We start from the raw sequence: 12,530 nt of genomic DNA, 5'->3' as shown, positions 1-12,530 counted from the left end.
ATCAATAAAAGATACAAAGTCTGAAGTCATGCACCAACTGACTCAAGAACAGTTTCTTCCCAGACTTTTGAATGGACCTACCTCGCACTAAGTTGATCTTTCTCTACACCCTAGCTATGACTATAACACCATATTCTGCACACTCTCCTCTGTGAATGATATGCTGTGTCTATAGCACGCAAGAAACAATACTTTTCACTGTATACTGATACATGTGACAATAATAAGTCAAATGAAATTTTGCAGGAGAATCCTAAAAATGCCCCAGTATTTTTTTCACTATATCTATCTGGGTCTTTCTAATTTATATAAATCACACACAGATATTGAGGAAGAAAGAATGCTGACGGAATCCAGGGGAGCAAAACCAGTTGAACACTGCAATTTTTAAAACAAAAAGAAAGGAAAAACGAGTTAGGTGAGATATTCCGAGATAATTGAAAGCACAACACTTATCTCTCAGAGTGAGAGAATGATTTTGCAACCCTCGGTGGAACTCAGAGGGACCTGGCCCTTGAAAGCACCTTTTTGTTGTCACAAATTTCTATTGTTTACTTTAGCTCGGCAAATTCTATCGACTGTTCTAGTAAAACACCGAATAGTTAAACGCTTTTCGGTTGTGAGCTAGTTCTAGCTCTCTCAGTTCTGCTGGTCCATGTAAACAATTAAGAACTTGTCTGGTGTAATTGTCAAAGACAAAGGTGATCAAATTGCCAGAATGTTCATTAAACTAGTCTGTACAACTTTGTATTGATCATCGACATTGTTCGCTTTTTCAATGCAGTTGATTCCAGATAAATGCACAAGTGGTGCAAGCATATTCCAATGAAAGCATAGATTCCAGTCTCTGAAATCTCTTTCCATATACTCCCATTAGACAGAACTCTTGACAATACCTTATGTAAATAATTTGAAAATAGAAATTTTATCAGTTTCCTCTCGCATTTTAAAAATCTTACAAGTTGTTTATTTTCACATGCAATTTTAAGGTAAAAAAGATCTAATAAATTCAACTTCATTTTTGATCAGTTTACAAATTCACGTTTTAATGATTCTTCCAATAAAACGTAAAAGTTATTTGTCTTCTTCCTTTCATCTGATGGTTTGCACTTGCTTATTGTATGATAGTAACAGATCAGATTTAACTTTGCCAGCAACCTGATTTTTGCAAACTTCTGTCTCCCTGTCACACTGCATGTTTTACATTTTTTACGTAACAATTATTACACTGCAAAAGAATTTCATTATTTAGATTCCTTTTGAAGTTTGATGTAATTCTGAGAATTAATTAATTAATTACATTAATTAATTTTGATGTAATTAATAGAATTCTGAGGGAGTGGTTAGCAGGCAGTTGTGGTTCATCAGATTTAAATCAGTGCCAGGTTTAAAAGGAGGCCTGGTGTAGACAGCGGGCAGCGTCTGAGCGGGCAGCGGAGTGAAAGGGAAGCAGAGTGAGCTACTAGGGCTTAATATCAAAAAGGGCTTGAAAGAAAAAAGGCCAGGTGAGTTCGTTTGAAAAACAAAAAAAAACAAAAAAAAAAAAAAATTTTTTCAATACTACTACAGTAAATAATGGAGGGGCATGTGATGTGTGGTTTCTGTATGATGTGGGAACTGGTGGACCCTAGGGTTCATCCCAGTGACCATGTCTGCAGTAAGTGCAGGTTGCTGGAGGAGCTCCAGCTCAGGGTAAATGAGCTGGCCTCTGAGCTACAGACACTGAGGCTCATCAAGGGGAGAGAGGGTGCCATTGTCAATGGGGTGCAAGTGACATCCACCCCCCCTAGACTGGCTAACTCTAAGGGTCAGGGACAAGAGGGGGCTACTGGGAAGAGGAAGGGGGGTGAGGAGCGGAGGCCTCAGCCTCTTAATCTGCATAACAGGTTTGAGGTTCTTGCTTCCAAGTTGGACGAGAACGAGGCAGGTGAGGTTAGTGAGCAAGCTGCACACGGTACAGTGCTGCAGCAGGACATAGGCAAAGAGAAAAGGAAAAGGAACGTAGTAGTGATTGGGGATAGTGGGGTGAAGGGTATTGACACTGTCCTTTGTCACAATGACAAAGTGCACAGAAGGGTGTGTTGTCTGCCTGGTGCTCGGGTACGGGATGTCGCAGCTGGCCTGCAGAGGAACCTGGAGTGGGAGGGTGAGAATCCGGTCGTTGTGGTACATGTGGGTGCTGGCGACGTAAGCAAAATGCAGACTGAGGATCTGGGGAGGGAGTATGAAAAGCTTGGAATGGAATTAAAAAGTAGAACCGACAAGGTGGTTATCTCTGGGCTACTGCCTGAACCGTGTGCAGATGGGCGTAGGGTTGACAGGATTAAGGAAGTGAATGGGTGGCTCAGGGATTGGTGTGGGAGGAATGGGTTTGAATTTATGGGGCATTGGCACCAGTATTGGGGTAGGTGGGACCTGTTCGGGAGGGATGGGGTTGGTCTGAACCGTGCTGGGACCAGAGTGCTGGCGAATCGAGTAAAGAGGACTGTAGACAGGGCTTTAAACTAATTATGGGGGAGGAGGGTGTGAGGGTAGGTGACCTTACAAGGTCTAAAGTTAAGGAGAGTGTACATGTAAGGGAAGAGGCCGAGGATGTCCCAATAATAGAGGGAGTAGGGGGCGTGAGTATAGTTGGTGGCGTTGCGGCAAATAGGGTCCAGGTGAAGGCTGGGATGAAAACACTTTATCTGAATGCACGAAGCATTCGGAATAAAGTGGATGAGCTGATGGCGCAGATCGACACAAATGGATACGATCTGGTGGCCATTACAGAGACGTGGCTGCAGGGTGACAGGGACTGGGAGCTGAATGTACAGGGCTATCAAGTGTTTAGGAAGGATAGACAGGAGGGAAAAGGGGGGGGCGTAGCTCTGCTGATTAAGGATAGCATCACAGTGGTAGCAAGGGATGATATTGGAGCCAAGGAGCAGAGGGTGGAATCGTTGTGGGTGGAGATTAGGAACAGCAAAGGGAGGAAGACGCTGGTGGGTGTCGTCTATAGGCCCCCGAATAATGATCTGGAGATGGGGCGGGCTGTTAACGCGCAAATAAGTGCGGCGTGCAGGAATGGGACGGCCGTAGTTATGGGGGATTTCAATCTGCATATTGATTGGTCGACCCATGTTGGACGTGGGGGCCTCGAGGAAGAGTTCTTGGAATGCTGCCGGGATAGTTTCCTCGAACAGTGTGTGTTGGAGCCGACGAGGGATCAAGCTATCTTGGATCTGGTACTATGTAATGAAGCGGGTAGAATTAGGGACCTTGTGGTGAAGGATCCTCTTGGGGAGAGTGATCATTGTATGGTGGAGTTTCTGGTGCAGATGGAGGAGGAGAAAGTGGGTTCCCGGACACGCGTCCTTTGTTTGAATAGAGGGAAATACGGTAGGATGAGAGAAGAATTGGCGAATGTGGACTGGGAGAGCGTGTTGGAGGGAGGGTCTGTTAAGGAGCAGTGGAGGATCTTTAAGGAGATCTTTCTTGGTGCTCAACGGAAATTTATTCCGATGGTCAAAAAGGATAGTAGGAGGAGAGGTAATAAGCCGTGGATAACAAAGGAGGTGAAGGAAAGTGTTAAACTAAAAGCGGAGGAATTTAGAGTAGCTAAGAGTAGTGGGCGAGAAGAGGATTGGGAGAGGTTTAAATGTCAACAAAGATTGACAAAGAAGTTGATAAGGAAGGGTAGGAGAAACTATGAAGCTGGGCTAGCGCTTAATATAAAAAAGGATAGCAAGAGTTTTTATAAATATATAAAAAGGAAGAGGCTGGCTAGGGTGAATGTTGGTCCTTTAGAGGATGAGAAAGGGGACCTAGTGGTAGGGGATGGGGATATGGCTAAGGTATTGAATAACTTTTTTGTTTCTGTCTTCACGGAGGAGGACGTGAATAATTTGCCGGGTGTTAGCGATAGAAAGGTGGTAGGACTGGAGGGTCTTAATGACATTACTGTTACTAGAAAGGCGGTGCTCGACAAACTGGAGGGGCTGATTGTGGACAAGTCCCCAGGACCGGATGGAATGCATCCGAGGGTTCTGAAAGAAATGGCGGAGGTGATAGTGGATGCCTTGGTGGTTATTTTCCAAACGTCGCTGGATTCCGGGGAAGTGCCGGATGATTGGAAAACGGCTAATGTTACGCCGTTGTTTAAGAAGGGTGCCAGGCAAAAGGCGGGGAATTATAGGCCGGTTAGTTTAACATCTGTGGTAGGTAAAATGTTAGAATCTGTCATTAAGGAGGAAATTGCGAGGCATCTTGAAGGGAACTGCTTGATAGAGCAGACGCAGCACGGTTTCATTAAAGGGAAGTCGTGTCTGACAAATTTACTGGAGTTCTATGAGGATGTGTCTAGGGCGGTGGATAGAGGAGAGCCGGTGGATGTGGTCTTTCTAGATTTTCAGAAAGCGTTTGACAAAGTGCCTCACAAGAGGTTATTGCAGAAGGTCGAGGGACATGGAGTTGGGGGTAGGGTGTTAGCGTGGATAGAGGATTGGTTGTCAAATAGGAGGCAGAGAGTGGGGGTAAACGGGTGCTATTCGGATTGGCAGATGGTGACTAGTGGAGTGCCCCAGGGGTCGGTGCTGGGACCTCAGCTTTTTACCATTTATATAGATGATCTGGAGGAGGGAACCGAGTGTAGAGTGTCGAAATTTGCTGATGACACCAAGATTGGGGGAACGGCAAATTGTGCGGAGGGTGTGGAGAGTCTGCAGAAGGATCTAGATAGGCTGGGCGAATGGGCCAGGAAATGGCAAATGGAATTTAATGTTGGCAAGTGTGAGGTGGTCCACTTTGGTAGGAAAAATGGTAGGAAGGACTACTACTTACGAGGCGAAAAACTGCAGCAGGTGACGGTGCAGAGGGACCTCGGGGTCCTTGTGCATGAGTCGCAAAAACCCAGCTTGCAGGTGCAGCAGGTGATCAGGAAGGCGAATGGGATGCTGGCCTTCATAGCGAAGGGGATTGAATATAAAAGTAGGGAGGTCTTGCTGCAGCTGTATAGGGCATTGGTGAGGCCGCAACTGGAGTACTGTGTGCATTTTTGGGCGCCGCACCTGCGCAAAGATATTTTGGCCTTGGAGGGAGTGCAGAGGAGGTTTACTAGGCTGATGCCGGAGTTGAGGGGGTTGAGCTATGAGGAGAGGCTGAATAAACTGGGCTTGTACTCGTTAGAGTTTAGAAGAATGAGAGGAGATCTCATTGAGACGTATAAGATGATGAATGGGATGGATAGGATAGAGGTGGAAAGACTCTTCCCGCTCAAAAAAGACAATAGGACTAGGGGGCACAGCCTCAAGATAAAAGGGGGGCGGTTTAGAACGGAGTTGAGGAGGAACTCCTTCACTCAAAGGGTGGTGAATCTCTGGAATTCTCTGCCCGTTGAAGTGGTGGAGGCTGCCTCGCTAAATATTTTTAAGACGCGGGTTGATGGGTTTTTGATAGGAGAGAGGATTAAGGGTTATGGGGAGAGGGCGGGAAAGTGGAACTGAGCAGCGACAGATCAGCCATGATCTTATTGAATGGCGGGGCAGGCTCGAAGGGCTGGATGGCCTACTCCTGCTCCTATTTCTTATGTAATAAGGAGTTAGCGGAATTAAAGTATTCATTGTCAACATATGTTAATTTGTTTAATTAATAAGAGTAACTTATTTGTACACAGTAAACTTTAATATGCAATTGTCCAACTGTGGCTACTTATATTTTTGCAGTGAATTCCCTCTAATCTGTGTTGTCAGACTGCTTACTTAACATCCAACCTTAGATGAGTCACAACTTCCTCTGGACAAACAATGGAAAGACTGAAGCCATCACCTTCAAACCCTCCCACTGATTCCATATCGCTCCTCTTTTTGTCTAACCAAATTGTTCACAATCTCAATGTTATATTCAGTCTGAGCTTTCAGCTCCTCATCTTCTTCATTCCCAAAGACCGACTACTTTTACATTCATAACATCTCCCGTTTTTTAAATTCCCCATTCTTTATTAGATTCTTTTGGTGCCACTCACCGTTCCCTGGCTAAAAGGTGCCTGCATGTCATAGTGTTGTCCAATATGGTCAACCACAGAGATAGCAAATTGATGCTGTTCATTTGCAGAACCGTGCAACATGGAGTTGTGTTGGGAATTGCACTGCCAGTAAGGGTGTCACTCAACAGACTACTTGTGTAAGTTAGAAATTAGAATCAACCATGTTACAGTTAAGAGTCATGTACCGCTCAGACTGCACCTCATGCTTATCAGACTATAGTTCAGTTACTGAGTTTCTAGTGAACTGGAACTGGAGGGCTACTTGTGAAGAAAAATTGTGCTGTACGTGTTATCTTTTCTGCTGCTTTTCTCTCTTTGTATCTCTAACTTACAATTCATTTAGATCTGAGGGACAACTCCACTGTGACGGCAGGGCCAGACTTAGAAGGACAGTGGTCCAATTGCTCTTGAAATTTTCTTGGAGACCCATGACATAGGGAATATTAATTGATGAGTTTGTATTTTGTTTAATTCATAATTGACCATTTTCACAAAACAGTTGAGGAGCGTGCACGCTGGACTCTCTACATGGCTGTCAGTGAGGGTTGAAATGTAAAATTTTGGCAAGCTGGGATGGGAATTTGTTTTTCTAAAATTAACACTAGCATACTGTCAGAAATAGAACACTTCTGTTAACAGATTGTCACTGCCTTTGAGGGTTTATAGAGCAAACTTGCTTTGTGAGACATTTGGATGCAAAACTACTGGAGGGCACAGGTTCAAGGTGAGAGGGAGAAAATTTAGGGGAGATGTGCAGGGAAGGTTTTTCACACAAAGGGTGGTGGACGCCTGGAACATTGCCAGTGGAGATGGTGGAAGCAGGCATGTTAGCAATATTCAAAACATATATTGATAGATACATGAATGGGAGGCAGAGGGATAGAAGCTGTGAATGGGCAATTAGTACCAGTAATCTCATCTGCCAGCACTTGGCCCATAGCGCTGAATGTATTGATGTGCCAAGTGCTCATCCAGATACTTTTTAAAAGATGTGACGTAACCTGCCTCTGCCACCCTCTCAGGCAGTGCATTCCAGACCATCACCACCCTCTGGGTAAAAAAAGTTTTCCTCACATCCCCCCAGGCCTCTCAACTTGAACCAATGTCCCCTCGTGACTGACCCTTCAACTAAAGGGAACAACTGCTCCTTATCCACTCTATCCATGTCCCTTGGAATCTTGTATATCTCAATCAGGTTGCCCCTCACCCTCCTCTGCTCCACAAAAACAACCCAAGCTACCCAACTTTTTTTCATAAATTCATAATGTTCCATCCCAGACAGCATCCTGGTGAATATCCTCTGCAGCCCCTCCAGAGCCATGATGTGGTGAGAAATTTATGAATGCACATCTTAGAAATCAAGGTGCAGCATGCGGAAACTCAAAAACTCCACTCAGCCAATGTTTACCAAAATTGATGTGAGGCATACTTATGTATTCAATCCAAGTGAATAATAGTAAATATTTAAAAAAATCTTTGTTTGGTTAACTTTCTGTATTTTTTAATGCATGCCACGTATATTTTCAGTTTTTAAGTTTGATGTTGCTTCCTGTACTTTCTGTTGATACCAAAAACATGTAATATGACACAGCAAAATTTACAAAACTCAAGGGAAATTAAACTGAATTAAATTTGCAGAATGTGTGCCCATTTTCTTACAAGCAACAACACTATAAATAATATTTTCAATTTTTAAAATTACAGTGAAGTAGTAACGCTGAAAATCTCAGGCATCAGCACTTTTAACACAATATTCATTTGTGCTTTGCTCAGGACTCATCCAAACTTCTTTGTCCTTGGTGAAATAGTATTGATTGAATTGATTACAAACAGGTTTCAATGAAGTACCTAAGTTGTGACACAGGGCTGATTATTTATCCTGCTGGTGAGTTTTATTTTTGATTTATGTAGGCAGGTGAGATGGTTGTTTTCAACGATGCAGGAACTATTCATTATTCCTGCATGTTGACAGCCAATTATGCTCTGACAGCAACTGTATTAAAATATGATCTGCAATAAGATAGAAATAACTTGCTTTTATATTGCACCTTTCACAACTTTAAGGCATCTTAAAACACTTTACTGGTAACGAAATATAGTCAGAATTGTAATATAGACCCTACATTACAGTGCAGCCATTTTGCATATAGCAAAATCCCACGAGCAGCAGTGAGGTAGATAACTGACCAGATAATCTGTTTCAGTGAAGTTGGCTGAGGGATAAATAATGCATACTGGCATGGTGACTGGGGGGAATTCCCTTAATCTTCTTTGGTGCCATGGGATCTCTTTTGTATCCATCTGAGAAGCAGGTAAAATGAAATGCTTCATCCAAAAGATGGCACACTTCTGATAGTGCAGCACTCCTCCTATACTGCACTGAAATGTCAACCTGAACAACATGCTCATGTCCATGGTGTGGAAGTTGAATGCACTACCTCTGAGAGAGTGTCACATATGAGCCAAAACCAGACCAGCACCTAAAGTTCACATCGCACTTTTTATGCTTTGTGTCAAACTTACCATGCAATCATATAAATTAGGAGCAGAAATAGGCCATTCAGCCCCTTGAGCCTATTCTGCCATTCAATAACATCATAACTGATCTGGTTGTAACCTCACCCCCACAATCCTGCCTACCCTGATAATCTTTCACCTGCTTGTTTATCAAGAAGTTACCTAGCTCTGTCTTAAGAAATGTCCAAAGATGTTGTTTCCACCAATTTTGAAGAAGAGTTCCAAAGATTCTCTACCTTCTGAGAGAAAAAAAGCTTTTCCTAATCTCCGTTTTAAATGAGCAACCCCTTACTTTTAAACTGTGACCCTTGTTCTGGATTGTCCCTGAAGAGGAAACATCCTCTCCACATCCACTCTATCAAGATCCCTCAGGATCTTAAATGTTTCAATCAAGTTGCCTCTTACTTTTCTAAACTGCAGCAGATACAAGCCTACCATTCCAACCTTTCCTCATAAGGCAACCTGCCTATTCCTGGTATAAATGTGAGGCTAGGAAAGATCCAAGATCACAAATATCTACTTAGCTAGAGTGCAGGAACAATATCCAGATGTAGATGGAGGAAACCAATAAACAAATTTATACTTTTAACATCACAGTACACTCCATTCCATTAAAGTAATGAATTGTTTTGGAAGATTTTCCCTAATGGCATACCGCATTGGCAACTTGGAATAAATTTCAAAACAATAATTTACATTTATACAGCACCTTGAGAGTAGATAAATGTCCCAAAGTGCTTCACAAAAGCTTACTAAAATCAAATGGCTTTCAAGTCAATCAGCTTGGTTGAAAAGGTAGGTTTGAAAAGAAAAGGTAGGGGTTACAGAATTGCAGAGGAAGATTCACATAGTGGGACTCAGGTGGCTTAAGGTAGAATTGCCAATGCTGAGGTGAAGGGAAAGGTGGAATGCACAAAAGGCTGGAATTGGAGTGTTAGAAGAAGCTGCAGAGGTTACAGAGATGAAAATAGAGGAAGTCATGAAGGGAATTAAGGTTGGTCATTTTATATTTGACGCTTTAGCAGACTGATATATATCAATAATGGGACATTGCATGAACATGTATGGGCTTTTGGATGACCTGAACTTGGAGGGTGGGAGGAGGATAAAGAAGAGCATTAGAATAATTTGGCCTGAAGGTGAAAAGGGCAGATGATGTTTTCAACTGTGGATGGGCGGAGGTGAAGTGGAAGCAGGTAGTTTTCTGGAGATGAAAATAGGCAGTTTTTGTGAAAGGGAGAATATAGGATTGGAAGGTCAACTTGGGGATGTATAGAATTTGGAGTTTGCAAACTGTGCAGTTCAGTTTGAAATTAGAGAAGGGGAATTGAGTTGAGAAGGATTTATTGCAGGGAGTATGGCTTCAGCTTTTCTGATATTCAGCTGTTGGAAAATACAGTTCATCCATAACTGATTTTTGGAGAATCATTCTGGAGCACAGATGAAGTGAAAGATGGGGAAGGATGGTGAAGAAACAGACTTGGGTAGTATGTTATCTGGAAACTGGCCGTAGTTCAATATGATAGTTACAATTTAGTTCCCTTGTACTTTTTAGGGAGATGATGGCCTCGTGGTATTGTCACTAGACTATTAATCCAGAAACTCAGCTAAAGTTCGGGGACCTGGGTTCAAATCCCATCATGGTAGATGGTGGAATTTGAATTCAATAAAACATATCTGGAATTAAGAATCTACTGATGACTATGAAGCCATTGTTGATTATCAGAAATACTGATCTGGTTCACTAGTATCCTTTAGGGAAGAAATCTGCTGTCTTTACCTGGTCTGGCCTACATATGACTCCAGAGCCACAGCAATGTCTTAAATGCCCTCTAAGGGCAACTAGGAATGGGCAATAAATGCTGGCTAGCCAATGATGCCCATGTCCCACGGAGGAATTTTAAAAAGAATTAAGAAATGGCGATGGGGCAGCACAGTGACACAGTAGTTAGTATTGCTGTCTCATAGTGCCAGGGACCCGGATTCAATTCCAGCTTGGGTCACTGTCTGTGTGGAGCCTGCACCTTCTCCCTGTGTTTGTGTGGGTTTCCTCCAGGTGCTCCGATTTCCTCCCACAGTTAGGTGGAAGTGGCCAATGTTAAATTCTCCCTCAGTGTACCCAAGCAGGTGCCAGAGTGTAGCGACGAGGAGATTTTCACAGTAATTTCATTGCAGTGTTAATGTAAGCTTACTTGTGACGCTAATAATTAAACTTTAAACTGGATAAGCATTCTGACAGCACAGATGATATGATTTATTATTGCCACATGTATTAGTATACAGTGAAAAGTATTATTTCCTGTGTACTGTACAGACAGAGCATATTGTACTCAGAGAAGGAAATGTAGTGTTGTGAAGCGAAGTGAATGTGGTGTAGTGAGGTGAAAGGGTGGAGAAGGATAGTGAAGAGGTACAAAGAACAAAGAAAATTACAGCGCAGGAACAGGTCCTTTGGCCCTCCAAGCCTGCACCAACCATGTTGCCCGACTTAACTAAAACCCCCTAAAGAACAAAGAAAAAAAGGTAGACTTGGGTGTTATATTATCTGGAAACTGGCCCTGGAGTCCAAGCGGTTCAACGTGATATTTACAATTTAGTTCCCTTGGTCACTTTCTGAAATGGACGTGATTGATTTAAATGGTGTGGAGATGCTGGCCGATTATTTGCTACTAAATAAACCTGTTGGACTTCAACCTAGTGTCATGAGACTTCTTACTGTGTTTACCCCAATCCAACGCCGACATCTCCACATTAGACATAAGGCAAATAGACATGGACACAGTAAGAAGTCTCACAACACCAGGTTAAAGTCCAACCAGCTTATTTGGAATGATGAGCTTTTGGAGCACTGAATGGAGAGGCAGATTTCACAAACACAGCATATATAGACAGAGACTCAATAGCAAGATAATAGTTGGAATGTGAGTCTTTTGAGGCAATCAAGTCTTGATTCAGTGGGATGACCAGAAAAGACTCACATTTTAACCAATATCTTGCAATTATGTCCTGGCCTATATAAGCCGTGTTTGTGAAACCACTCACCTGAGGAAGGAGCAGCGCTGGAAAGCTCCTAATTCCAAATAAACCAATTGGACTTTAACCTGGTGTGTTGAGACTGCTTAGTGATTTAAATGGCAAGCTTTTGTCCTCCCAATCGTTGTAAATAAGCTCAAAGTGCAGGGAGGAGGGCACTGTTCACGGTTCGCAAGGGGAGCCTGCTGTCACGTAACTGGGTCATGCACGGGCACATTGCCCTGTATATAGGTCAGCCCAGCAGAGGGAGGGATGCTGAGGGATTTTTTGCTCGGCGTCAGAGGCGAGGCGAGGCGGAACGCCGTTCTGTCAGATCAGCTGCGGGAGCTGCGATGAGCGGAAGAGTCGGCGACCTGAGCCCCAAACAGGCTGAGAGTCTCAGCAAGGTAAGGGAGAAGGTGGGGAGGGGGGAGAGAGAGAGAGAGAGAGACAGGAGAGCGCAGGCAGAGCGGGTCAGCAGCGAACCCCTCTGCTACCCAGCAGGTTCTTATAACAGCTACCGGATAATCCTAATAACCAGCGGACCCTCTCCCACAGTGTCAAGATCTTGCTGCTATTTCAGCGATTCCCATTCAATGGGTTCTGTCCTCTGTGGCGAGTTTGAAGTTGGGGGAGGGAGGGGGGGGGGGTCCTTGCTGTGCAAGTATAAAATCCTCGGCTTTGCACTGCAAGCTTCCCCCCCCCCCCCCCGCCCCTCCTTTTTATATATAAAGGGAAGTCAGTAACACAGTGTTGAGGTGCGGGATTAAGACAGATTTTCTTGCCTGCACACCCATCAGAAAGAGACAATTGCCTTTGTATCCAAGGAAAAGCAAATGCTGGAAATGTGCAAAGGGCAAGGACCGAAGGTTACTTACTACGTACGGGTCATCTGAAGACTTCCACCTGCGCCCCCCCCCCACCCCCAGACCCTGCACACAATCTGCCTCCATAAACTCTGGGCTGGTCTTGCTATCTC

The 12,530-nt window shown here is 43.7% G+C and overlaps 1 protein-coding gene across 1 annotated transcript in view; it reads left to right on the top strand.

Moving 5' to 3' along the window:
• Positions 1 to 11,872: 11,872 nt before the first annotated feature.
• The window catches only part of LOC145355833 (SEC14-like protein 2), a 67,170-nt gene continuing 66,512 nt past the window's right edge, over positions 11,873 to 12,530 (top strand). The window contains exon 1 of the mRNA XM_080208245.1: positions 11,873 to 11,958. Within this exon, the coding sequence (XP_080064371.1) occupies positions 11,905 to 11,958 (54 nt within the window). The 5' untranslated portion in view covers positions 11,873 to 11,904. The remainder of the gene's footprint in view (positions 11,959 to 12,530) is intronic.

The sequence above is a fragment of the Carcharhinus amblyrhynchos genome, chromosome 20 (genome assembly GCF_965287045.1).
Source record: "Carcharhinus amblyrhynchos chromosome 20, sCarAmb.v2.hapA, whole genome shotgun sequence".
In the NCBI taxonomy this organism is placed as follows: domain Eukaryota; kingdom Metazoa; phylum Chordata; class Chondrichthyes; order Carcharhiniformes; family Carcharhinidae; genus Carcharhinus; species Carcharhinus amblyrhynchos.
The sequence above is the reverse complement of the archived record's forward strand: the minus strand, read 5'-3'. Positions and strand labels throughout refer to the sequence as shown.